The sequence below is a fragment of the Callorhinus ursinus genome, unplaced genomic scaffold (assembly GCF_003265705.2).
Source record: "Callorhinus ursinus isolate GAN/ISIS: 27379988/994484 unplaced genomic scaffold, GSC_fseal_2.0 scaffold13, whole genome shotgun sequence".
NCBI lineage: Eukaryota > Metazoa > Chordata > Mammalia > Carnivora > Otariidae > Callorhinus > Callorhinus ursinus.
In genome coordinates this window covers 32122346-32150304 of record NW_027397075.1, presented here as the reverse complement: position 1 = coordinate 32150304, position 27959 = coordinate 32122346, and the positions used below count along the sequence as shown (strand labels likewise).

The 27959-nt window shown below is 35.3% G+C and overlaps 1 protein-coding gene across 5 annotated transcripts in view; it reads left to right on the top strand.

Annotated features, from left to right (window-relative positions):
• The window catches only part of RC3H1 (ring finger and CCCH-type domains 1), a 77008-nt gene extending 50536 nt beyond the window's left edge, over nucleotides 1-26472 (top strand). For 2 of the 5 annotated variants that reach the window (XM_073900037.1, XM_025877462.2), the window contains exons 10-20: nucleotides 2431-2712; nucleotides 2900-3114; nucleotides 5255-5625; nucleotides 6443-6610; nucleotides 11181-11333; nucleotides 13066-13342; nucleotides 14133-14223; nucleotides 14488-14620; nucleotides 16728-16898; nucleotides 17795-17910; nucleotides 18864-26472. In XM_073900037.1, the coding sequence (XP_073756138.1) occupies nucleotides 2431-2712; nucleotides 2900-3114; nucleotides 5255-5625; nucleotides 6443-6610; nucleotides 11181-11333; nucleotides 13066-13342; nucleotides 14133-14223; nucleotides 14488-14620; nucleotides 16728-16898; nucleotides 17795-17910; nucleotides 18864-19014 (2128 nt within the window). In that variant the 3' untranslated portion in view covers nucleotides 19015-26472. The remainder of the gene's footprint in view (nucleotides 1-2430; nucleotides 2713-2899; nucleotides 3115-5254; nucleotides 5626-6442; nucleotides 6611-11180; nucleotides 11334-13065; nucleotides 13343-14132; nucleotides 14224-14487; nucleotides 14621-16727; nucleotides 16899-17794; nucleotides 17911-18863) is intronic. The other 3 variants (XM_025877466.2, XM_025877465.2, XM_025877464.2) reach the window with 3 other exon arrangements.
• The last annotated feature ends 1487 nt before the right edge of the window (nucleotides 26473-27959 follow it).

Sequence of the window (27959 nt, the reverse complement as noted above, 5' to 3'; positions counted from 1 at the left end):
GGAAACATAACCAGTTACAGAGTAAAGGAAAATAAAGATCTCTTTGGCATTACCACCAACAACAAAAAAGATAAATACCAAATAATAAAGTAACAAGAACTATTGAGGATTGAATTAGTAAGCTACCTACTCACATAAGCGAAGAACTGAATAAATGAAGAAGCATACTGTATTCTTGGAAAAGACTTACCATTATATAGGTTTTATCTTCTCTTAAACAATAAATTCAGTGAAATCTCAATTAGAATCTTAACATGATGATTGTTAGGACCTAACAAAATCCTTAACTGGGGAAAGTAAATACATACAAATGGCCAGAAAGTTTCTGAAAAAATAAGTTTTCAACAGATTAAACTAACAACCATTAAGGTGTATTATGAGCTGCAGTGTACCTAAAGACTGGTATTAGCATAGGAACAGGTAGATCAATGAAATACCAAGGAAAATCTAGAAAGAATGCCAGACACAATAGGAACTGAGTGTTGTGCTGAAGGTGGCATTTCACCTCAGTAACAGAGAAGATGACATTGAAACAACTGCTATCCGTTTGAAAAATAATTAGAACTCAATTCTTTATATCAAAATGAATTATAAATGCATTAGAGATTTAAATCTTTAAGAAGGAACTGTACTTAGAGATCTTTTCTGTTGTTACTTAATCTTACAATAGTAAAGAATTTTTGAAAGACAACCCAACATTCGTAAAGGAGAAGATTGATAAATATGATTATGTAAAAAATCTAAGATGTGGCCCAAACACCACAATTACAAAAAAAAAGATTCGTGGGGAAATGACATAACAGAGGACTGACATCCCTAATATAAAATGAGTTACTACAAATCTGTAAGAAGAACCGGTAAATATATAGATCATGAACAAATAGGCAATTCACAGAAGAATTAAAAAAAAAAGTAAAACAATGTCAACTTCATTGATTGTTAAATACAAATTAAAACAAAATGATATTTTCAGGGGCAGCTGTGTGTCTCAGTCGATGAAGCATAGGACTCTTGTTTTCCGCTCAGGTCATGATTTCAGGGTCCTGAAATGGAGGGGCTAGGGTGTCAGGCTCCCCGCTCTGCCGGAAGTCTGCTAATCCCTCCACCCCACCCTCTATCCTGCCTCCGTGCATGCATGTGCATGTGTGTTGTGCACGCCCTCTCAAAATCTTTTTAAAAAATGATAATTTGAACTTACAAATTAAGAGGGACTGTGATACTGCCTAGTGTTTGATGAGATAAGGGAAAAGGACATTTATTATCATTAGGAGTTATAATAGTTTTAGAGCATTGTAAGAGTTTCTAATGTGCATACATTAGACTTACAATTCTGCTTCAGGTTAGTCATTTAGTCACACAAGGATGCAAGTACATGTACATAAGCATCTGTTACTGCATTGTTTTAATAGCAAAAAATTAGAAACAACTTAAAATGTACTGACATAAAGGAATATCCAAGTTCCAAAATAGAAGGAGAAGTTACTAAGCAGTCATATATGACCCTATTTCTGTTAATAATGGTCGTACATTCATCTTAATATTAAGGCATGGTATGGAGGGGAAAATCTGTATGATTATGTACCAGACTGTTAACAGGGGTTACACCTAAGGAGTAGTGTCTCCTCTCCACCCCTCTGAAATTTGTCAAATATGGGAAACATTTGGAAAAATAGCATTATTCTTATGGGGGGTTGTCCTTGAGATTATTTTTTAAAGTGTCCTAGCAGGTGTAAATAGATTTGCTTTCACTGTTGAGGAACAAGGGTACTAGAGTCAGATGGCTTAATATTATTCCTGTGGTTAGATTTAGAATCTACATGCATTTTATACTGCAGTGTCTGTTTAAATTTAGGCATTTTTCTGTATTGCATATATTAATCCACTTTTAAAATAATTTTAATTTTGGGTGGGCACACATAGCATCAGCATGTCTGAATCATATCTGATACAAAGTACTCTTCTTAATTTAAAAATTTTAATGGAATAAGTGGTAAATTTTTCTCTGCACACTGGCTTTTTGTTTTATTGTTATTTTATAATATAGGCTAACTGTATCCTAAGGCATTTGAGGGAAAGCTAAAGTAAGATATTTCAGAAACTGTCTTCTAAAGATGTTTCTCCCCCCTCCAGTGTTTCAGAAATAGAAATTACAGTAAAAGTAAGTTATAATGCAGATATTATTAGCATGATTTGTAGTGTTAACAAATTCTCATTATAAGGAATTTTATACTTAGTGTGTTGCCTGAGATTTTGTAGTGTCTACACACACACGTTTTCAAGTTGATAGCTACAGCCAATGTTTCAAGAGAATTTCTAGAAAGTAATGTTCGTAGTAGCTTTTCCTTTGTATCTGTTTTTCAAATACATTTTAGTTCTTGGTTTTGCTTTTATAATTTTGGGTTTTGGTGTGTGACTTTGCTTTCTATATAGGTTTCGTAAAATGAACAAACGCCTAGTTCCCAGAAGACCCCTGAGTGCCTCTTTGGGTCAGCTTAATGAGGTGGGCCTGCCTTCAGCAGCTGTCCTTCCAGATGAAGGTGCAGTGGATCTGCCTAGCAGAAAAACCCCTGCTCTGCCAAATGGAATTGTATCAGCAGGGAATACGGTAACACAGCTGATTCCCCGAGGGACAGACGCCACCTACGATTCTAGCCTCAAGCCAGGAAAGATAGATCATCTGAGCAGTAGTGCCCCTGGATCCCCTCCTGACCTGTACGTCATTTTTCCTAACTTTTATTTAAAGTTAGTATGGGAAGTAGACGGAAGAAAGAAAAATCAGTGTTTTATTAAAAAAAAAACAACACACTTCATTTTTGGCTTTATTAACATTTAGTAATTTGTGTATATTAGAAGTGTTTTTGAGACCTTAAACTTGACTTGTAGAATCTTACTCCTTTAGGCTAGAATCTGTCCCTAAGAGTATTTCTGCCTTACCTGTGAATCCACATCCTGTACCTCCAAGGGGGCCGACAGACTTGCCTCCTATGCCTGTCACCAAACCACTTCAGATGGTACCACGAGGTTCTCAGTTATATCCAGCACAACAGGCAGATGTTTATTATCAGGATCCTCGAGGAGCTGCGCCACCATTTGAACCAGCACCTTATCAGCAGGGTAATGATCTTTTGTTTATGTTGCTCTCTTTTCTTAGGAGTTATGAGAACAGTTCCAAGAAAGAGTGATCATATTTGCAGCAGCCTCAAGATAAATAAATGCGTTTATGTAATACTTTGGAAAAAGTAGAGATTTTATGATCAACGAAATAGTATAAAATAAGTGAACTAACAGAGGTATATAAAGCAAACTTCCCATCACTGGAAGCTAGTTATATATTAAATATGTGGATATATTTATGGAAATAACAAGTGACCCAAGTAGACAGTAGAAATTTGCTTAACTAAGGCAGTATATATTTTCCTGACCAAAATTTTCTTTGAGCGTGAAAAAGAATTTAATATTACAGTGGGTATAAATTAAACACACAGTATGTTTTTCTTGCTTTCAGTTATCACCTAATATTTTTTCTGGGCCCTGTAGTATATTTGAAAAAAATGCAGCATACGTACTGTAGAGAGTTAATAGTGTAGAATCAATATTAGTAAAGAAATAGTAGGAGTATACGTACATTGTGTATGTGTGTGCATATATGTGTGTTAAAAATTAAGCATCAGTTGTGGTTAATAATAATATGGTGGAGATTAACTGCAAGGCTCAAGGGAGATCACTGAGAACTTGAGGAATCAAAAAGACTTAATGAAACAATGCCCTAAATAGAAGTATGGGAATAAAAATACAAATTTATGAATGGATTGCAAGGATGACAGTCTAGAGTTGAGGAGGAATAAGGGGACTTTTGTTAAACCAGGTGTGAGTATTGAGGCCTGGATTAGTGTGGTGGGAAAGAAGAAGGAGGGATTGAGAAAATAGTCAAATTTGAAAAATTAGCCAGCTTTAATGACAATACTAGGTATGGATAGTGAAGGAGTGGAGATGACCGAGGCTTCACATGTACAATTCCTGTGAAAAATAGGAACACTGATTTTTAAAGTGTTGGATCTCTGTCAGAGACCATGTGGTGCTATTATTTTTTTAAACTGTAGTAGATTAAAGGTGTTCTCCATTTCCTTTTCCCAAGGCTGTCTTAATTTTGAATTAGAAATGTCTTCTCTACTTTCAGAAGAATAGCTTTAAATTGGTATGGCATTATTAACACATGTAAAAATGTGATGAAAGTTTTTTGTATCTTCCTTTGGGCCATCCATCACAGGAAAAATTCAGCTACTCTTGTGAAGGTGACCTTAAATACACTGTGTCAGTCAAGATCCAGTGGCAGACATCAGAAATCGTTCTTGCTGTATTAAGCAGAAAGAGGTTTAATGCAGGGAGTTTAGGTGCCTACAGAATCAGTGGAAGTACTGGAAAAGCAGGCTTAAGCTAGGCCTCCAGGAATGAGTCCCAGAAATAGCTACTGAAAAAGCTTGTTAATAGTGAGGAAGCAGGGTGCCTGGGTGGCTCAGTTGGTTAAGCGTCTGCCTTTGGTTCAGGTCATGATTCCCGGGGTCCTGGGATCAAGCCCCCACATTGGGCTCCCTGCTCAGTGGGGAGCCTGCTTCTCTCTCTCTCCCCTTGCCTCTCCAGCTTGTGCATGCACACGCTTTCTCTATCTTGTGCATGTGTGCATACTCACTCTCAAATAAATGAAATCTTAAAAAAAAAAAAAAAGTGAGGAAGCAGTAGAAATAGGAAACATGGTTCCTGTCTATGCGCCAGGATCATATCACTTGAGGCCGAAGTCTGAAAATTGGGACACTCCTTGCTACAACTGTTGTCTCCAGAACTCCAGAGCTATGCAGCAGCAGAATAGATCTGTGTGTGCCACATTCCTTTCCAGTTAGCTCCATTTCACATTCAGATTTCATGCGAGTGATTTGTGGAACCTGAGTTTCAGGGAAATGTAGTCTTGCTTTCCAGTGTTTGCACTGCATTAAGGCACACCAGCAAGATGGTCGAACAACTGAGAGAGCCAGTCTACTGGTGTAGATTATCAATAGATTCGTTTTTTCAGTGACTTTTAAGGATTAAGGTTAACTTTTGTTTATTTTTCATAAAACTAACCTGACTACATAAGCAGAGGGGAAAACGTGAAGAAATGAGTGGATTATTAATTCTTTAGTGTTGAAGTATATTAAAAGGAAAAATATAGAAAAACAGATTGGCTTATTGTTGCTTTTGGTTCCTTTTTTGTATTGTACAGGTATGTACTATACTACACCACCACAGTGTGTATCTCGCTTTGTCAGACCTCCACCATCTGCTCCTGAACCTGGTCCTCCCTACTTGGATCATTATCCAGCCTATCTCCAAGATCGTGTAGTAAACTCTCAGTATGGCACACAGCCACAACAATACCCGCCTGTGTACCCACCACACTATGATGGCCGCCGAGTATACCCCGCTCAGTCTTACACAAGAGAGGAGATTTTCCGAGAAAGTCCTATACCCATTGAGATTCCACCTACAGCAGTACCATCCTATGTACCAGAATCCAGAGAAAGATACCAGCAGATGGAGGGTTACTATCCAGTGGCTCCTCATCCAACTCAGATCAGACCTTCGTACATGAGAGTATGCTGTTTTTTTTATTATTATATAGATATAATTTGATTATTGGTTGCAGTGATTTACCTTTTTGCCATGGTAGTAACCCTTTGATCAGTTCTTTTTTATGAGAAAGCTTCCCCCTTCCTTTTTTTTTTCATCTTTTCACAATTTGGGTAGGGTTTTTTTTGTTTGTTTGTTTTGGGCTTATTTTATTTATTTTTTAACTATTAAAGGGAAAAAAAAATATCCCACCCCACTCCCACTAACGCTTCTTAGTTTCTGAACTTTAGTTTTATTAACATTTCTAGATCTACATTTGACCCTTGAGCAATGCAGGCATTAAGGGGCGCAGTGCCCCCCATGCAATTGAAAACCCATGTATAACTTTTGACTCCCCAAAAACTTAGCTACTAATAGCCTACTGTTGAGCAGAAGCCTAACATAAACAGTCAATTAACACATATTTTGTATGTTTATGTATTATATACTGTATTCTTACAATGTGGTAGAGGAAAAAAAGTTATTAAAATCGTTAGAGATAATATATTTACAGAACTGTTTTAATTGAAAAAACCCATGTGTAAGTGTTCCTGTGCAGTTTAAGCTTGTATTGTTCAGGGGTCAACTGTATTTGAAATTACGGTCTCTGGCCAAGGAAAAGAAATTTAAATTTAGCTCTTTGGGAAAACCTCAGAGTTTTGGGGGCTTTGTTTTATTAAATCTTAGTATGTTCAAATACTGAGATGAATACACAAGCTGCTACCTATTTAAAAATATGTGCTAAATGAGTTAATGTGTTCTGAAATTCTTTTTCAGTTTTTACTAATGTTTGCATTCCTAGGACCCTCCTTATAGCCGGCTTCCTCCTCCTCCTCAGCCCCATCCTAGTCTAGATGAGCTACATCGCAGACGAAAGGAAATAATGGCCCAGCTAGAGGAAAGGAAGGTTATCTCTCCACCTCCTTTTGCACCTTCACCAACATTGCCTCCTACCTTTCATCAAGAGGAAGTAAGCACATCATTTTTAGTCTCATTTATCAATTTTTCCTTCATCAGTTGTTTGTTGTGTGTCTTGGCTATTTCTAAGATTATGAAGTTACTTTCCTGTGTTTTCTTCTAAAAGGTTTATTTTATTTTATATTTAGATCTACAATCCATCCAGAATTGATTCTTGTTACTATGTTAGGAGTAAAGATCCATTTTTCCCCCAAAAGATAATCTCATTGACCTAGCACCATTTAATGAAAAGACCATCTTTTCCCTAGTGCCCTGAAGTCACAGTAGTCATAATCAGGTCACCTTTGTCATAGTCAGGTGACTATGATGTTTCTGGACTCTGTTCTGTTTCATCGATCTATTTCTCTGTCTTTGCACCAGCACCACGTTGTCTTAGTGTAGTTTTATTAATATGTCTTAGTATGTTGTGATGTGTATTTTTCAGTATTACCTTTGCTGTTCTTAGTCCTTGCAATTTCCAGACATTTTAAAATTAGCATGTTGATGTTCACAAAAATATCTGCTGCAGTTTTTGTTGAGGTTATATTGAATTTCTGGATCTGTGCTGTCCAGTATGGTAACCACTAGCCATATATTGCTAATGAGTACTTAAAATAATGTGTCTAGTCCAAATTCAGTTTACTGTAAGCATAAAATATACACTGGATCTGAAGATTTAGCACACCCCAGGAGTACAACATTTCATTAATGTATTTTCCTTTTTTTATTAATTTCTTAATTATATATTAAAATGATAATACTTAAGGGGCGCCCTGGATGGGTCAGTTGGTTAAACATCCAATTCTTTTTTTTTTTTTTTAAGATTTTATTTATTTATTTGACAGAGAGATAGAGAGAGAGCACAAGTAGGCAGAGTGGCAGGCAGAGGGAGAGGGAGAAGCAGGCTCTCTGCTGAGTGGGGAGCTGAACGAGGAGCTCGATCCCAGGACCACAGGATCATGGCCTAAGCCAAAGGCAGCCACTTAACTGACTGACCCACCCAGGCGTCCCAAAACATCCGATTCTTGGACCTCAGCTCAGGTCTTGATCTCAGGGTCATGAGGTCAAGCCCCATGTTGGGCTCTGCACTGGGCATGGAGCCTACTTAAAAAAAAAAAAAAAAAAAAGATAATACTTTGGATGTATTAGGTTAAATCGAATGTATTATTAAAATTAATTTTACCTGTTTCTTTTTTTCATGTGGCTGCTGGAAATTTTAAAAATTATATATGTAGGTCTCATTATATTTCCATTGGGCATTGTTTTAGATCCATTTAGGGAGAAGTGACATCTTTACAATATTGAGTTTCCAAGAACATTGTATTTCCTTCATTTACTTGGATCTTAATTTCTCCCAATAATGTCATAAATCATAGTTTTTAGTGTCTTGCTTATCTTCAATTAAACTTCTAGATAACTAATATTTTTTGAAACCAATGGAATCCTTTTTGAAATTTCATTTTGTTATTAATGCAGAGAAATTAAGTAGATTTTTGTGTATTGACCCTTGTATTCAGCAGTGTTGCTGAATTTCTTTATTGGTTCTAGTATTTGTTAGTGCATTCTTTTGAATTTTCTATACACACAATCAGATCCTCTGTGAATAATGACCATTTGACCTTCTCCTTTTCAATTCTTATGTCTCTTCTTTTTCTTACCTTGTTGTGCTAGCTAAGATCCTCTAGTATAATGTTGAATAAAAGGGATGACAGCAGGTATTCTTGACTTATTTCTAGTTTTTGAGCAAATAGAGCTTTTAAATAATTTATCAATATGATGTTTGCTGTAGGTTTTGTGGTAGATGATCTTCATCAAATTAATAATCCCCTTCTATTACTAGTTTTAGACTTTTTTTTATAATTGAGACGTCAAGGATTTATTTAACTCAGTAATGAGGAAAATAGGATGATAAAGTTGATTCAAAGAAGAAGAGAGACAGGCTAATATAGTAGTGTGAAAGGCAGAGGAAAAACCACTAATATAAAGTTGCTAGAATAAACTGGTTAATGTACTGCAGGGTATAAACCATGATCTTGGGGATTACTTTGTGTTTCTACAGGACAGTGCTGATTATCATGAATGAATGTTGTCTTTTTAATGTCTACATGGTCTATAGTGGTGTTCAGTTTTACACTTAGGATATTGGTAATAACTTTTTTTCTTGGCCAGTCTTGCTAGGAATTTATGTTTTGTCTTTTCAAAAAGCCAGCTTTTGCTTTATTGATCTTATTTATTTTGGTGTGTTGATTGTATGTACTGCCTCAACCATAGTGTGTATAAGTTTTTTAAAAATCCATTAGGTTTTCTCAGCAAGGTTGCAGTTGATATTATGTAAGGAAAATGTCTTACATCCTTTATGGATAGAGTTATGATTCTAAAGAACATTGCTGTCTGACATTATGAATAAGAAACAGTGAAAAGTGAGGTGCATCACATTGCATATAATAAAACAATAATTTTTTGGGCCTATGAAAGTGGTCTACTAAATAAAAGTTGTTCACGGTTATCTAGCTTTTCTATCTAAACACTTTAGATGAATTTTCTACAATGTAGGTTAATTAGTAAAGTCATAACATCTTCTATTAATGTAATTTTACTTGTAAGTATAAAATTACTTTTCAAACATTCTATGTTAGAGTCCTCCTAGAGCCTTGTTATGCCATACTAATTTTTTTAGTGATATGACACTGCAAAGATGTAAGCTAATTTTGGAATCAAACGTACTTATTTTTGAAGTTCAGCTGTGTCATTCTGTGTGATGTTTTATAAGTTACTTAGCCTCCCTAAACTCTGAAGCTCAGGTTTCTCCATTTGTAAATCCAGCATAATAAAGCCTACTTCATAGTGGTGTGGTAAAGATTTACTGAGACATAAGGCATCTGGCACTCAGTAAATAATAACTTTAAATTTGCTTTTTTCTTTTTACTTCTAATAAATATTATAATAATGCCTTGCTGTTAAGGAATTTTATCTAGAATTATTTTAGTTACTGACATACAAGGCTATATATTTAAACTTCAGTTCTGATTATAAACAGCCTACATATGATTGTATTAAATTCATACATTTTGGGGCACCTGGGTGGCTCAGTTGGTTAAGCATCTGCCTTTGGCTCACTTCATGATCCTGGGGTTCTGGGATTGAGCCTGCTCCTTCCTCTCCCACTGCTCCTCCCGACCCCTCTGACACACACTCTCTCAAATAAATAAATAAAAATAAATTCATACATTATAAAAATATATAACATAGAGAAATTTCTCCAGCATCCCATATTCTGTATCATCGTAAGTTTATTATAAATTTCAACTTTCTAAATATATTTCAACTTTTGTGTGCATGAACTAACCTATTACTTTTTAATAGGATCATTTAGTAATATATTCTGAGGTTTTGTTTATATTTACTTTTTTTATTGTTTTTACTTAACCAATTATCCTGTATGTCTTTCTTTGTCAGTAAATAAATTTATCTAATTCTTTTTACCAGCCACATAATATATTAGGGTGCGGCAGGGTAAGCACTCTTGTTAGTAGGTCATATCTTTAAAAAGCTAGCTGTTCTACATGAAGCTTGCATGTGAAGGAGAAATAAAAGAGAAAATTTTTAAATTGAGATAGGACAAAAAAAGTTTATAAACAGTAGAAATGGGAGTTATGGTTTTAAATGAGTAATATTTATGAACAACAAAACCCTTTGTCACTATAAAAAACCAGTAATGATGACTCAGAAAAGTTTTTTGTTTTTTTTAGATGGGGGAAGGCATAGAGCCACTTAGATACATCAATAGCCCCTATGTTATCAGTATATCAATGCATATATATTTGTGATAAAGTTCTAGTTCTGCCCTTTAATGGTATAGCCTTAGATCAGCTGTGGTCTCACATGGACCTGCGGAACATTTGAGGTAGTATACATAAAAGCACTTTGAAAACTATAAAAGTTCACACAAATGTGAATATTGTGATTTAAAAAAAAAATATGTTAGACCTAGAATAGCTATTCTGTTATTATATAATTTCAGAACTCAACTTGAGAAGATTCAGTGTCTTTTCCCTTTTCACTTCACAGAAGCAACCTAAGGACCAGAATTTATTTAAAATACGAATTAATGCTGTTAAAGAGATTTCAGTAAAAAAAAGTTACTGCATCATGATGCACTATATAGAACATTCCAAGTTCCATTTTAAGTACATTCCAAGTAATGCTCTTATTAACCTGGAATGTTATTGAAAGAAACAATGAGGAGTGTCCAGCAAAACTAGGGCCTGGTGCATATTAGCTCAAGGGTTGATCCATCCAATGAAGAAGAGGATGAGCAAACCTCCTCAAAAGTCCTGGCTTAATTTCTTGAAAGATACTGAGATACTTGTTTTTGACCCTCTGCTAACAAAGGGTAAAAACTAAACATCTTTCTTCACGTGTTTTATATTTTTCATAGTCTACAGAAATCTTCTGTTGTAACAGATAAAGCAACCATCATTATGTTGCTTTAGCGTGGTGTTCTAAGAAATTCCTGCTTTCTCTGTGTCGTTACTTATAAGACATATATATATATATCTTTTTTTTTTTTTTTCCATCTGTAGTTTTTGGATGAAGACTTGAAGGTAGCTGGGAAATACAAAGGAAATGATTATAGCCAGTATTCTCCCTGGTCATGTGACACCATCGGCTCCTACATTGGAACCAAAGATGCAAAACCCAAAGATGTGGTGGCTGCAGGGAGTGTGGAAATGATGGTATGTGTGATAACTAAGCCACAATGAATACAAATGAAGAGAAACCAAATAAGTCAGACCCTGTTAATAGTGAAGACACAAATAATTGAGCTTTCCTTAAGAATCTCAGGCCATATTCTATATGATGTGAATTGAATTATGTTTATATGGGTTTTTTATTTGTTTCTTTCAGGTATAAACATAAATCTTCTAATACATGTCTAAATAGACAAGAGCGTTTGTTGTATTTCTGAGCAGCCAACGATTAGCCCAACAACTGTTTAGAACCAAAATTAGGTTATTTTGCATAATTAATCAGGATCTTGGATTTCTTGTTCAAGTAAATTATAACTCTTAAAACTCTGAAGTTTAAACAGTGAAGTTGAATCTAATGAACAGTAGTAGTATTTGAGTCAGAATTGTAGCTAGTAAGCTTCAAGTCAACTGTGGTATATTGAAATGTATTATATTTTATTTTATTTTTATGTTTAATATCCAAGCTTTATATGTGTGTGTATATATATATATATACATATATATATATATATATATATATATATGTAGCTATCTTGATTGCTTCTTTATTTTCTAAAGAAATAAAACTTTATAGAAATAGTTAAATCTTGTATATACTTCCCTAATTTCGTTTTTCTTCCTTTTTCCGTGGAGGTAATGTTTATCCTGAATTGGAAGTTTATCATTTCATGGATACTTTTGTACTATTCCTAAACAATTTTGTATGTTTATAGGCTTTATATATATTATATACTTCAGCTTGCATTTTCATTCAACTTTTGTTTTTGAGATACATCCAAATGTATAGGTCAGGTTCTTTCATTTTAACTGCTTTTATCAAATACCATTGTATGATAACTGGTATTGTTATACACACACACACACACACACACACACACGTTATTATTTGTTTATTTTTCTGGCTCCCCGCTCAACAAGGAGTTTGCTCCTCCTCCTCCCTCTGCCCCGTTCCCTGCTTATGTTCTCTCTTCTCTCTCTCTCAAATAAATAAATATTTTTAAAAGTGGGGGAGGGTTATTAAAGTAACAGAAATTAGCAAAATAAGACTCATTTCCTTAAATCACTAAAGAATAAAAATATTTGTCAACCTAACCTAGATATAATTGAAAATCTCCCAAACAGGTGAAAGACTGTTAGTGTTTTTCAGACATTAGTGTGCATGTAAATTATGTTGGAGTCTTATTAGAACCTGGTGAAGTACAGTTCCTAATTCAGTAAGACTAGGGTGGGACCTGAGATTCTGCATGTCTGATGAGTTCCCACCTGATGCTGCTGCTGCTGGTCCTCAAACTATATTTTGAGTAACAAGGGTGTACCAGTTAGATTTCCGTTTCCATTTCTCTTGGTACTTATTTCTTTCTGATTGGAATCCCTTTGAAACATCTTAGCTACTTAATATTTTTAGGCAGTGGTTTTCTAACTATTGAGTTTTGAAATTGAGTGGGTTGTGGTGGGTCTTTTTTTAAGGAATAATGTAGAATAACAATATAAATACAAGAGCACGTATAGTAAGAGGTAAATATTTGTCATGAAATTATATCTGTATATTAGAGTGTATATATATATGTACTGGGTCATGATGTAAAATATATTATTGGGGGGAGTGATCAGAGGTTTAAAAAGCAATGTTTATGATGACAAGCAAATTATTTTAGTTCTACCAATAAGAACGTTATACTTTTTTTTTTTTTTTTTTTTTTTTTTTACCTTATCACAGAGCTGTGGAAATAATGTTAGAGATCTAAGTGTGGGGTGGATTTCTCATTTTACTTTTTACCAGAATGTGGAGAGTAAAGGAATGAGAGATCAACGACTGGATCTTCAGAGAAGAGCTGCAGAAACCAGTGATGATGACCTTATCCCATTTGGAGACCGACCAACTGTATCACGGTTTGGTGCCATCTCTAGAACCTCCAAAACAATATATCAGGGTGCTGGTCCAATGCAGGCTATGGCACCTCAGGGAGCTCCCACAAAACCTATTAATATTTCAGGTAAGAACTGAAGGTAAGCTGATCTAGTGGGTTCATATTCAAGACTTTCAGCCCCCATCCCTACTCCCCATTTACTATGAGTGCTTTCCATAATCTTACAAGGCAGTAATCTTTTAAACTCTTCCATGGAATTATCCCTGTTGAAAGATAATTATAACCCAGGGAATTCTAAGGGTACAAACTAAAATATCCCTGTGTGAAGATTGCCTATGTTGGTTTTGTGTTAATAGCTTCATTGCTTTTATTAAAATAATACATTCTCATTTTAAAAAATTGAAATGGGCGCCTGGGTGGCTCAGTCGGTTAAGTGTCTGACTCTTGATCTCAGTTCTGGTCTTGATCACAGGGTTGTGAGTTCAAGCCCTGCCAAAAAAAAAAAAGAAAGAAAAGAAAAGAAAGAAACAATCCAAAGACTGTTTTCTTTCAGTGGGGAAAAAACAAACATCAGTATCCTCTTTAATTAGTGGACATCTTTCCAGATAGCTGTGTATAAAATATGCCTGTGCCTTTTAGATTATGGCTACCTTATTTTTTAAAATTTTATTTATTTGAGAGAGAGAGACAGATACAGAGATAGTGAGAAAGAGTGGGGGAAAAGAGAGAGAAGCAGGTTCCCTGCCAAGCAGAGAGCCTGATGTGGGGCTCAATCCCAGGACCCTGAGATCATAACCTAAGCCGAAGGCAGACTCTCAACCAACTGAACCACACAGGCACCCCAGATTATGGCTACCATAAAAGAAGAATGAAATCTCAGAATTGCATCATCCCACAGTAAATTATTCTCTTATAGATTATAGTCCATATGGAACCCACGGTGGCTGGGGAGGTTCTCCATATTCACCTCATCAAAACATACCTTCTCAGGGACACTTCAGTGAGAGGTATGACTCATTCTTTTTACTTTTATAAACCTTTAAAATTATTCAGCTTTTCTTATTTTTTTGTCAATAACTTTTATTATTTTCATAGTGAAGTAACAGATTTTTATGTCAGAACAGTAGTAGATCAAACCTAGAGGGGTTTTTGTTTTCTTTCAATTTTTTTTTTTCAGTTGAAGTATAGTTGACACAAAATGTTATATTAGGTCAATAATTTTTTTTTTAATAAAACTTAAAATTTATTCCATCCTTTCTTTCCCACCAAAGGGAGAGACTGTCCATGTCAGAAGTGGCCAGTCATGGAAAACCCCTTCCATCTGCTGAGAGGGAACAGCTACGACTGGAATTGCAACAACTAAACCATCAGATCAGCCAACAGACTCAGCTCCGTGGACTAGAGGTACCCGCCTACAGATAGTTTTTCATTCCAATTTTTGGAGGGTTCTAAAAAGGGGTTTTAAAAGGAAGAACTTCTGGGGCGCCTGGGTGGCTCAGTTGTTAAGCATCTGCCTTCGGCTCGGGTCATGATCCCAGGTCCTGGGATCGAGCCCCGCATCGGACTCTCTGCTCCGCGGGAAACCTGCTTCTCCCTCTCCCACTCTCCCTGCTTGTGTTCCCTCTCTCGCTGTGTCTCTCACTGTCAAATAAATAAATAAAATCTTTAGAACAACAAAAAAAAGAACTTCTAAGGTACTGTGAACAAAAATTAAGGTCTGTTCCTTAAAGAGTTAGTATTGGTGTCCATTCTTCAAAGAATTTAAGTACTTAAGAGTTCAGTGTGGGACAATAAGAAATTCAGAATTTCTATTCCATGGAAAACAAGACTATCTAAAATTTCCCAGCAGAAACTTATATTCCCTGATGGCACATTTAAGGTATACAGTTTTTATCATCAAATGCTTTTAGCTTAAAATTTGTTTTTCATTTTTCATACTGCCTTTCTTAATTAAAAAAAAATTCTATTTCCTTTAATCCTTAGCATTTGTTTATACATTTTTAAAAGAATCTTAGAACTTAAAAAAGTAGGATAAGAAATAATACTTGGAGTTAAAGTTAATCAACTAACTCTAGACTTCAAAAGAGAATAGACTTCAAAGAGAATAGCCTCTGTGTAGCGATTGTACCTTCCGTTAATATAGTTCTTTCCGTTTGTAAGTTACCATCGCAGGTCCTGATTGACCCTTACAATGACCCTGTCAGGTAGGTTAGGCAAGTTGTATAGTCCCTGTGTCCTGGTTAAAGGATAGGAGTTTCACAGAAGTTGAAATACAAACCCAGGTCTTCCTACTCCAAATTCAGTGTTCTTTTCACCATGCTGCCTGACACTTAAAGAGAAAAAATATCTAAAATCAAAAATTTTTTTAAAAGATTTTATTTATTTATTTGAGAGAAAGAGACAGCACAAGTGGGGGGAGGGCAGAGGGAGAAGCAGACTCCCCGCTGAGCAGGGAGCCCAGTGCGGGGCTTGATCCAGGAACCCTGTGATCATGACCTGAGCCAAAGGCAGGCGCCCAACCGACTGAGTCACCCAGGTGCCCCTGAAAACAAAGAATTTTTAAAATCCTTCAAAGTGCCACATAAAGAAGACTAGGTTTTGTTTACATTACCCTTTACATGGGAGCGTATTCTTTGAATTTAGAAAACTCAAGACATTCTACTGATAAATACATGGCTCCCTCCTGGAGAAAAGATAACTATCAGAACAGCAGTCATTATCTTTCTACCAAGATCTTTGATAAGGAAGGCTTCCCTTTGGAAATAAATTTTTAGCTAATTCTGTCTTAAGATTCCCATATTACAAAGGCCAATAGGAGATTGTTTTTTTGGAACACATATCTGACTTGTGCTCTTATGTAAGCAATAAGGCTTAGAATTTTAACTATGTAATACTCATATTTTGTCTTGTGCCATTATTTTATTTACATTGGTCTAGAACTTCTTGCTGATTCTTATTGTAAAAAAAAAATGGTATGTCTGATTATGTCCTTCTTTAGTTGATTAACTTTTTCAAGATTCAGACCATTAATTCCAAGTATTATTCCTTAACCTACTAATTCATGGCCTTTTGTCTTAGTTGAAATTTGCAGACCCATTTTCTGTTCTAAAAGAATAATCAGCATCATTTGGAAGTTTGCCACATATTTGACTCAGTGTGGTTAAAAGTTCTTGCCATTACTGAGGTTTCATTGAAATAAATTGGAGGATTTACTTCAGAAAATTAAATTTAAAAAAGAGGGGAAAAGACGTGCATTTATACTTGACTTCTCTTTCAAATACAGTAAGAGCAACTTATCCGTAAGATTAAATTACTGTTTACTAAGTTTAAATCCCCTAGTTTTTCTTTTTTTAATTCAAATGGCATTCAAAGAGACAGTGCCTAATAGTGTCATTTTTATTGCAAATATCTTCACGATAAACTACTTGAGGCGGTGATCTGAAATTGGGCCTGGTCATGTGCATGGTGTGAAATGTGTTGAGTTGTATATGTGCTTGGCTTTATGCACTAGGCTGTTAGTAACAGGCTGGTGTTGCAGAGGGAGGTGAACACCCTGGCAGGCCAGTCACAACCCCCACCACCACCTCCAAAATGGCCTGGAATGATTTCAAGTGAGCAGTTGAGCTTGGAACTGCACCAGGTGGAAAGGGAAATCGGGAAGAGAACCCGGGAACTGAGTATGGTGAGTGTTCTGGTGGGAAAGGGTGGGAGCTGGGAGAGGTGAAAGGAAAGCTGTGCAGTGATGTCCCAGAACTCATGGCTCTAGAGCTCCAGAATCATCACCCCAAGGCACTCCAATGAGTGGTTAATACTTAGAATAAGTCTCATGAAAATGGGCTCTTTCCCTATTTTATTCATTCCTCTTCTCATTCCTTTTTGGTTTGAGTGTGTTCTCTGTCTTAGGATTCTGCATTATGAAAAACTTTCAGGGAAAACAAGGCAGTTAATTGGACATTATTAAATTACTGTTTAATATACTGATTAGGGAAGCTGAGGGGATGGTGTTTATGATTTTGCAAATGTGTTCACAAATAGCATTCTAGTTTTTATAGCCCTTCAGTTATTGAAGACCTGTTTTTTGTTATGAGTGAAATGCAATCTATACATTCCTTCCTGAGGAATCATATCCATGGATATGCTTAGGGTTTGCTTCATAGTACATGAATACTGGTTTTAGTAAATTGTGGATTTTGGGGGATTTGAACCATTCCACCAGGTTGCATGGTAATTGACTCTTGTTGAATAGTTTTCACGTTCTTTCTAAGCAAATAAATGGGGTATTTCATTTTTCTGCTTTCAATAAGTATATTATACGTAGTTATATTTTGGCTTAGCCTTTCTAAGTCATCAGTTTTTCTAACTTGGGGCATTCTCCCCCTTGTTTTCTAGCTTGGATAGTGAGCAAGTGTACTCTGTTATTATTATCGTGTATGTCTCCCTTTTAGGCTGCCCATTTCTTTGGTCATTTTATAAAACTATATATGATTTATGAATTATCAATTTGTATTATCTGTATTTGGTCTTTCATTAGCACCATTAAATAGAAAATAACTGAATTTACTTCCTTCTCTTTCAAAGGAGAACCAGTGTTCTCTGGACATGAAAAGCAAATTGAATACAAGTAAGCAAGCCGAAAACGGACAACCAGAACCACAAAATAAGGTTCCAGCTGAGGACCTTACATTGACATTCAGGTAAAGGAAGAGACGTTGTCATTGTCTTATATTATCCAATCCTGACAGAAGTGCCCTCATAAATATGGTTTGTTTTTAAAAATATCATTCTATATACATTGAGAAAAGAGTATTTTCACATAAATTTAGTTAATAAAACTTATTTTAGAACAGATTCAAGATTGAATTGTCTGTAACAAATGAATTTTTCTGGCTCCATTTCTTCTTTCCCGTTTTTTAGTTTGTTTAAAACCAGTGTTAACATTTTGGTGTAGACCTTGCCAGTCCTTTAAAGTGTGTGGATATTTAACCTCTTTCAAATCCACCTTCCACCTCATCCCCTTGGTTTTTAATTTGGTCTATACCGTATCATCTAGAGGTGGAAGGATACATGTCAGCTATCATTGAACAACCATACAATAAACAGATTTGTAATAATTCTTTATTTGCACAGCTGTAATTATTTTCTTACGGTATTTTGAAGTCATTTGCTGCATAGTCCTGAGTTACCCTCCTGATGATTGTATAACAATAATTTCTAATGCCCTGTTGCTTTCAGGCTTAGGTTTTAGCTATTTATATCCATACACTGTCCTGGGTTCAAAGTAATTTCTTGTACTAGTAAGCCTGCTAAAGCAGGGGTCGGAACTTCTTAAAGTCCAGATGGTAAGTATTTAAAATTATGGGTCTTACCATCTCTGTGGAAACTCTCAGTGTGAAAGCAGCCATAGGCAATACATAAACAAATGGGCAAGCTGTGTTTCAGTAAAACTATACTTATAAAAACAGGCATTGCTTAGCCTTAGTTTGCCAACCCCTGTGCTTAAAGCATGGACATCAAGCTGTAAATTAAAGTTTAAAAGCTACTTGCATATTTTTCCATACTCACAAAAGAAGCCCTATTGATTTTATTCTACAAATCATTTTTCTCTCTCTCTTATTTAAAATTCCAACTTTTTTTTAAATGTTAACAGTGATGTACCAAATGGCTCAGCGTTGACACAAGAAAATATCAGCCTCCTGTCAAACAAGACCAGCTCTCTGAACCTGTCAGAGGACCCCGAGGGAGGAGGTGACAACAATGACTCCCAGAGAGCGGGAGTCACACCCACTTCTGCTCCCTAAATTATGAAGAGTCCAACTTTTATCTTTTGCTCCTGATCAATTTGTGGGGCATAGGGGTAGGAGAACAGATAACTTCTAAACTTTTTCTCTGAGAGTGGTCAGAGAAATCCAGGAAAAGTACCGGAGGCAATGTGCACAAACACCACTACTAAAAACAAACCCTGCACATAGTTCACATTAATGCATTTTTTAATTTAAAAAAAAGGAAAAAGAAAAAGAAAATTAGCAGTATCTGCAAGCAATTCAGATTAAATTTGTTTTTGTTCTGTGAATGAACTTTATTTTAATAACTTTGGACGCCTTGGATCCAGGGCTTTAAAAAAAAAAGAAGATATTATATATACACTCTGTTTGATTAATTGTATGATCTTAATGAAGTAGGTTTTTCTTGTATTTTGGTATTATTACATACCCAGTGTATAATTCCTTTCCCCCAATCCTTTCCAACTTTCACAAACCCCATAAATTAAAACAGATAGAAAGCACCACACTGTCTTGAGAATTCTGTGGTGCTTGAGAAACAAAAAGACAGTAGTAGACTAGTTATTAGAAAATGTGCAGCAAACCAGCTTTTCTAAGAGCTATTACTTGAAAGTCATAATTTTCTTTCCCTTTCTGGTAACTGGCTTCATGTGTATGTTTTTCATATAGCACTAAAACTTTTTGTTGTTCAGGAGGGATTTGTTTCTTGTTTTTGTTTTTATTTCAGCTTTTTCAGAGAGATAATTACCAATTAATTTTTGAAGTCCTCATTTCCATATTATGGATCCATTTCATTCTCTTAATGTAATCAGAAAGCGAGACCAATACTGTAGGCTGTTTGATTAGATATTTAAATGGAGATCATTTTAAGAATGAACTGTAATTTATTAGTACTGAAAATACGTGGTTGGTATATTACCTGTATTGAGCTGATGGTTGGAAATTTGGAGCTGTGCTTTTTCAAATTAAACTTGCTAAAATCATAAAATGTATTAAAAAAAACACAGGAAAATCAACCATGTTTTAAAACTGCAACACTTGAAGTGAAAATGAACAGTCATATTATTTCAGTGGATGTTTTTGTTTTGTTGTACTGTCAAAACCCAAAAGTATAAAATAAAATGAAAGCCCCTGGCTTTCAAATAGATTTGGCAAATACAGACTGCCCAGATCTTAAGGATACTTTATGAATTGACTAGTTGTTGTTCAGAATCATTGGCACCAGTAGGTAGTAAGTACCTAAAAGTCAGTTTTCATAGACTTGACTTTACAATAGTGAAGAGATGCTTCATGAAAATGTTGAAAAGAATAAGGAATTTTTTTAAATTTATTTCTGCTGCACATATTCTGATGCCATGTGTCTATACTGAACTAAGACCTTATAAAACGTTTTTGTGGGATTATTTGATATAGTCACCTTCCCATCCCTCTTTTTGCCTGATTTTTAAGAAATTTTCCTTTCTGGATTATACTACTAAAACAGAAAGCACTGGTTATGTAATAAGTTACTGCATTGCTTTGGTTGGGTAAAAGCAAGAGTTTGTATTTTTCTTGTTTCTTATTTTCTTAACCCTTAACTCCTGCTGAGGTCATAACAACCTCAGTGTAAGCTCTGTGTCCATCGTACTGTTAACTGAAACAAATGGGGGGAGGGGGGAGGGAAATACAGTCCTGCCATTGCCTACCAGTAGGAGAGTCCAAACAGAACACTCTTTTGAGTAGCGATTATTTAATTTGCCCAGTCAAGGCACCATGTTTATATACTATTTCACATTGAATTTGATTATGCCCTACAGACCTGGCTGGTCAAGGATTTGATATACACATATTGGCTTGGGATTCGAGCTTTCTTTTTTATTTAAATAAAAATTTATATATATTATATATATACATATATACATAGCTATATCTGTATATATATTGGATATGTTTTAAGGATTTTTTCGCATGAGCGCAGCTGTTGCGATAAAATGACTGATTGGGAGGTAGAAGCACTGAATGAAGATGAGGCATTTTTTCAGTTGATACCATATTTTCCTTTCTTAAAAATACACACTTGCTTTTTTTGCTTTTTTGTTTGTTTTCTTTTTTCCTTAAAACCCTCTTATATGTAAGTGCTTATTGTTTTTTGGGAGAAGGAGAGAAACTTGGTATGTCTGACAGAGTCCCAAGATTTTTTATTTTTTTGTATAACTATAAAAGGCAACATTCTTGGCCTCCAACCTTCTGTAGGCAGATTTGGGCAGATCTTATTTCTCCTTTGGACATATTAGATAATTCCTAAATTTTAGAAGCAGTTGGTTCAATTTGGAACTCAGAATGATTCTGGTATTAGAAGGGAATTTATGGGTATTTTGTTGAAGTTCAGAATAAAAGTAAAATTCTATTTTGGATATCCATTGAAACATCTAATAAGTCAACTTCTGTTATTCTTGTTTTTATATCCTCCAGATACACTCCTTGCTTTCACCATTTTGATTTTGTAAGCTAGGCAGGAATAGTTGTTAACTCATATAGTATTCCTATTCTGAATAAAACCAGAAAAACCACTGTTTTGAATTGACTTAAAATAATCCCTTTCACTTTTTAAGTTAATTTCATCGGGGATCGGGGTGGGGACAGATCTCTTACATTGTAGCCTTAATTCTAGCTGTACCTCAGTAAGGCCCCACACACTCTAGAGGAACTCTGGTTGGGTAGAAAGGCAGAAGAATGATATCCTATCCCATTGTGCCTATAACTTACCTATTTTAAATTAGTCATTCTGCCTTATCTCATGGAAATTCTTATAACTTTCCTAGTAGACATAAGCAGTTTTAGGAATTAAAACCTCCAAAGTTTGGATTTTTTTCCCCCCTTTTCTCTGTGATACACTTTGTGAAATGATGAAACAATAAGGGTAAGTGACCTTTTTGGGCAAAACTGCTTGACTTTTTTTTTTTTAACTGCTTGACTATTCAGCAGCTTTTTTTGGTCAAAACCTGTGAAAGGCATTGATTTTTTTTTTTTTTGGCTTTTAAAATGTATGCCTTTAGAGACTTAACAGTTAAGAGATGAAATCAGTCAGATAGGAAATAACAGTTTTTATGCTTTCTACTTAGTAAGTAAAATACTAATTTCTTCTGGAGATGACTTTATTTGCTTTTCACTGAATTCAGAAGCAAGACTGACATCACAGATGAACATGAGCAATTCTGAGAGGGTTAAGGTAGGAGTATAATAAGCATTATGTTCACTCTTGTTTAGATAACAAAACCAGAATCTTATTATAGTTAGGAATATAAAAGTACTTTGACTTACTTTTTCCAAGGTATCTCTGGAAAGGAGTAGAAGAACTGAGAATAAGATATCTACACGCAGTTTCCTAACATACATGGTTCTTTTGCCTTATAGATACTGTCACAAGATAAGTCCAATAGCTGTCCTGTCTTGGGTGATTTACAGAAGCTAAAGTGACCAAAGATCCATTCCTTTTTACTTTTGTAATCAAAAGAACAGTTAGTTATAGCATAGGTTTCTAGTAATAGTATTCACGTGATAAGACACTTATTTCTAATGCCAGCTACAAATATCCAAATACTCAGAATATATAAAAAATTATTTGGTATTGCATTAATGTGGCTGATTCCCTTCTCTCATCTTATTTCCCTTCCCTTCTCCTAGACTTTCCTGTGTATTTATTCTTTTGCCTAAAAGACATAAAGTTGGTATGATTCTTATTTGTTACCATGAATATGTAACTCCATCAGACTTTCCATAGGTCTTCAGGGTTAAAGCTCAAAGTTTTTTTTCCTGGCCCTTTTCTATCTTGCAAATTCCCCTTGACTTACCTACTGCCCTCCCCAATCTGCAACAGTGACAGTTTGCTGCCTCAAAACAGAGCATTCAAATGAATTCGCTTAGCCAATAACTTCTGTGAAGTTGCCTTTTCTAATGGTGTTATTACTCAGTGATGCACAAATGTGGTATTTGCCCTACTGGTAGGCAAACAAAGGTCTGGTTAAGAATGGTAACCTGCTGTTTTCTTTAAAGGAGAGCCAAAGACTTGTGCTTTACTCTGTTTTGGTTTTGGGGGAAATAGCCATTTTGATTGTGAAACCTTTTAGTATTTGTGAGTTGATTGTATTGTGTAAGTAGATTTATCTGAGGTTAACTGTTAACAGTAGCTGGCCTTATAAAATGTAAAAGTAATGAAAATTCACCAGTTTCTCTAAACCAGTGAATGTCATCTTTTACAACATTGTGTGTAAGCAGTACCCCCGTTTTTTAAGATTATCTTGTCAATGATAGCATCTTGTGTGTTTTGGTTTTTAACTTGTGTCGGAAGGACAATCTATATCACTATGGTCAAGCTATGAGACTGGGTAAAAGAATTCATGAGCATGTGACTGGTGAGAAATAAACTATAGTCACTGCATGTAAGATTATATTCAGATTTGGAGAAAAACAGATTCTTTTCACTAAAAAGTATTTGATTGCTTTTAAATACACATGGTGATGGGTGGAGGTCTTACCATCTTTTTTCCACTTTGTTTTTGCTCATTTTAAAGAATTGAGTAAAGGTTTTGTAATATAAAATCTACCTGTAAAAAGCACCTGTAATGATACATATTTTATTAAAAGGAAAGACCCAGTTACTTTTGAGGAAAAATTAATAACCTGCCTGGAAATTAACTGCAGCGTTTACTTAGATTTGTCCCCTAAAAGAGCCTGATTGTGTTTATTTTTTAGTTGGTGATACCTGGTGATAGTGTTGCAAGATGATCTCTTCCCTGAAAAATCAGCCTGTCCTTTTAGAAAAAAAATAGAGCAATTAAACTAAAGCAGATTTCACTTTCAACATTAGGGACTGAACAAGCAAACAGTTTACTGCTGTCATCATTTTACTCATTTTGCTGGTCCTCATTCATACCTTTCTACCTTGGACAGCTATGACTTTTATATTTATTTGTTGCTTCAGCTCAGCTTTATGAAATTTTCCTGCTGAAAGGACTTATTGGGAGTTGTAGGTGGATTGCAGTTAATATTTTATTAAATTCTTAATTCAACTTTTCTGAGCCATTTGAAAAAGAAAGCTGTTTTTGTGAAAAGGTACTGTTAATTATAGTAAATACCAACTTAAGATTTGGTTTTTAAGGTTTTATTGCTTTGACTGGTAAAGATGTTTTCATATATAACAGATTCTAATTGAAAAGTAATACTACTATGATGTTAATAAATAATAGGACACTGCCACCACCAGGAAAAAGTAACACCTTTTAATAATAAATGTGTTCCCAATAGGTGGGTTTTCAATACTGCACTGAACAAAGTGGGAAGAGCCCTTTGAAATCCTATTGTGATAAAGGGACTTAACCTCACCACTGGAATCCTTGTTTTCAGAGCCTCTGAATTTTCAGCCAAACACTGAATTTACTTTAAATTTTATTCCTGAACAGAACATCCCTAGAGTAATAACCTTTATTTTCACAAGAAAATAAGGCACAATAACCCAAGAGAGAGAAGTTAAGCCTCAAGATAATATTGTGTCCAAAAGTGTGTATTTAGGAAAGTCAAATCCTGTGGAATTAGTATATTATATACTAGATAAGGTGACTTATTTTCTTGTACTGAGGTCTCTCTGTTTCTGGTTGTTTTTGTTTTGTTTTGTTTTGTTGTTTTTAACTCTTGAGTAGACAGAGCTCACAAGTCTTTGGCATCCATTTTAGGTTGTACACTCAGAGTCATCTTGTAACTGGAAACTGTCAGACAGCCCCTACCCCCCACCCCAGCCAGTGCATAAAAGGGTCAAGAAAAGGATAGAAAGAAACTACTGGATAATTGGTTGCCTGCTTGTTGTTGGGTTTTGGTTTGGGGGTGTGGGGGTGGGTTGCCTGTTTTTTTTTTTTTAATCACCATTTATAGTGTAATCATTGATTGGCTGCCATTCTTACCATAATATCTAAACAACCCTGTAAAATATTCCTCTGATTTAAAGGTATTTTAAGCTTTTGTTTATCATTTTTACATCCTCTGTTCAACGAAGGCACTGTCCTGAGAGCTACTTTTTCCAGGTGTATTGTTGCCCACATTTTCATTACCACACCCCACATCCCAGCCCCCTTCATCCTTTCTCTTCTCACCTCCTGGAAATGAAAGGAACTTGAGGGGGATTTTTTTTTTTCCCATTTTATTCACTGATCCAGAGGCCTTGTTGTCTTACTTTATGATGTTACTATAACTTTTTGGAACAAGAGCAATGGAAAAAGTGAATTAAGATGATGAACAAAATCTTTTACCCACTGAAGCATTTTCCAGTTGTGAGATTCCTCTTTGTGTGTGGTCTCTTCCCTTGTTACCCCTGCTACCCTTTTCCCCTGACTATGGTCAATTTGGTCTTTAGGCTTATACCAGTCTCCCCGAGACATTCTGCAGTCATTATCACCTTTTTGGGTGGATTTTATTTTGTTTTATTTTGGGTTTTTTTGTTTTTTGTTTTTTTTAAAAAAACTTTTTAACATTGATGCATATTTGCTTGGGATAGAGCTTGTGTAATTTACCAATCGTATTGATTGTATGTGATTGTGCCCTGCAGAGGTATATTTAACAAGACAAAAATAATTTAGGTTAATAAAGGAGCCCATGAGATTTGAGTCAGGTTATAAATTACTTCATGAAATCACTTAGTTTTGGATAGTGAGAATTTATATCTCCTATTCTTACAAATCAGTGCTAGATAAAATACCATTTTTAAAAAGTTCTCTTGCATTCCTATTTTTTTCCTTGCCTCAGCTCCCTGTTTTTTCTTGCCTGTCTCCACCCACCTGTTCAGAAATAAAAATATTGAGTCTTAAATGACAGCTGATTTTTAAATTGCTAAAGTTTGTGAAATTATACTTTTTCCAAGTGTTTTCAACTTTTTTTTTTGAATGAAGACAAATGGGTTGAAATTTCACAAACTGTGAATAATTCTTTAGATTCTGGCAAACTGTGAAATCTTATTTGAAGACTTTATCTCTTGAAAGTTCTTTTGGAATAGGAAAAAGAACCCTGTTTGAAATGGACCATTTTCTTCTTTTTTTAATGTGTTTGTATATCCAATTTTTAAACAGCCTTCAAAACAAGTGAGGTGGAAATAAAGAGTAATAGGAAGATGTTTAGGGCAGCAGAATTCTGGGTCTGAATAAGTACATGTTATACTTGTCAGGTTTTTAAAAGGATTAACGCCATCTTTTTCAATTTTGTATTATTTGTGTGCATGTTGTTTATATCAAAGATGCCACATTTTGTTAAAATCCTATTTCCTTTCTTTATTACCTTGGAAACTGACTCAGCCTCATGTTGCTCCTAACTAGTGTTTAAAGCTCCCAAGAGTTGCAGATAAAAGGGTTATTTTAACAAGTAGAAGGAGGTGATTCACCTTTTGGTTTGTAAATATCTGGTCTTTATCTGCTTTCTGTCAGCATTTATATTAAATGATAAATTAATGAGGAGAAACGTGTAGTCTTTTTTTATAAATGAGTGTGTGCCATTTTACTCTAACCTTGGGATTATTACACCTTTCCTTTTTTTAGTGTGAAAAATAGAGAATTAGATACTTATGCACAAGTAGACACATACTTGCAGTAGCCAATTTTGTAGAGATATCATAGGAATTACTCCAACTTTAAATACACTACAGTCCAAATTCCTTCATATGTTCTACAGCAATTGCACAGTAAAGGTAGTGGTTCTGAGATCCTACAGTCTGTTCAGTGAGACTCCATGGCAAACATCCAGATTTCTGGTTCTTATGGCTTCTCTTAAATCAGGACCTTCTTTATGTTTAAGCAACATGGACTTCCTGGGTACCTATTTTTTGTCTTTCCATTCTTACTGACTGCTCATTGTCCTGAAATCTCCACCCATTAGTCATTCCTTGTAGTTAGAGGGTAAGTGTAGGTTGATTTTTCTCTTAGAGACTGGTATAAAATATGCCTTAGTCAGCAGTTCAGTGGCATGAAGAAGAAAAAAGGGGAGAGGAAGGGACTACTCTAGATTCAGAAGAAAGTTAAGAGAAAAAATAAAACCAAATGCAACATGTGGAGTTTATTTGGATCCTGATTCCAGTGAATCAAATGTGCAAAGACATTTTTGAAATAATTAGGGAAATTGGGTACTAGGTAAGACCAAGGAATGACCTTTTTGTTCAGTGTGATAATAGCAACATACATAAACATACAGTTTACATAAGTAAATGTCTATATTTTTAAGAGACATAGAGCTGACAATGACTGGCATCCTTTATTTTTACAGAAAAGTAATGCACATAAACTGAAGGTTATTTTTACCTCCTACCAACAATTAGCAATTAGGTGTCTTTGGTACCCTACCTGACCTCAAGGGAAGGAACCAGAGTAAAAAAAGGTCAGAGGGTCTGAAGGATGGTAACTACTGCAACAACCCTTGAATGTTAGAAAGTCTAGAGTGGGGATTCCAAAACCAGCGTGCCATCTTTACCACCATCCTAGGCCTACCCTGCTCACAAGCAGTAGGGTATTTTCTGACCTTTACACTCAGACTCACATAGGTTAATGTGAGTTTGTTTTTTGTATATATTAGCATTTCATCCCCTGTAACCAGCTAATCTGCAATGATCAACTAATAAATCCCCTCCACTTTCCAACATGGTGGCCTATTTAGTTAATGGCTGCCACCCTTATTTGGGACACCTTGCAAATCAAAAGTGAGCTTTCAACTACTCACTGAACACCCACTTTGGTATTTACTGATTTATTGAGTCCTTAATCATATGTACCACACTGTAGAAGATAAAGAGAATACGGTCTTTACCTTCAAGGAGCTTAGGCTCCAGTTGTGGAAATTGACATGAATACAGTTTTAAAATAGGTAACGGGCACCTGGGTGGCTCAGTCGGTTGGGTGTCTACCCTCGGCTCAGGACGGGGCCGTGGGGTCCTGGGATCAAGCCCCTCACCGGGCTCC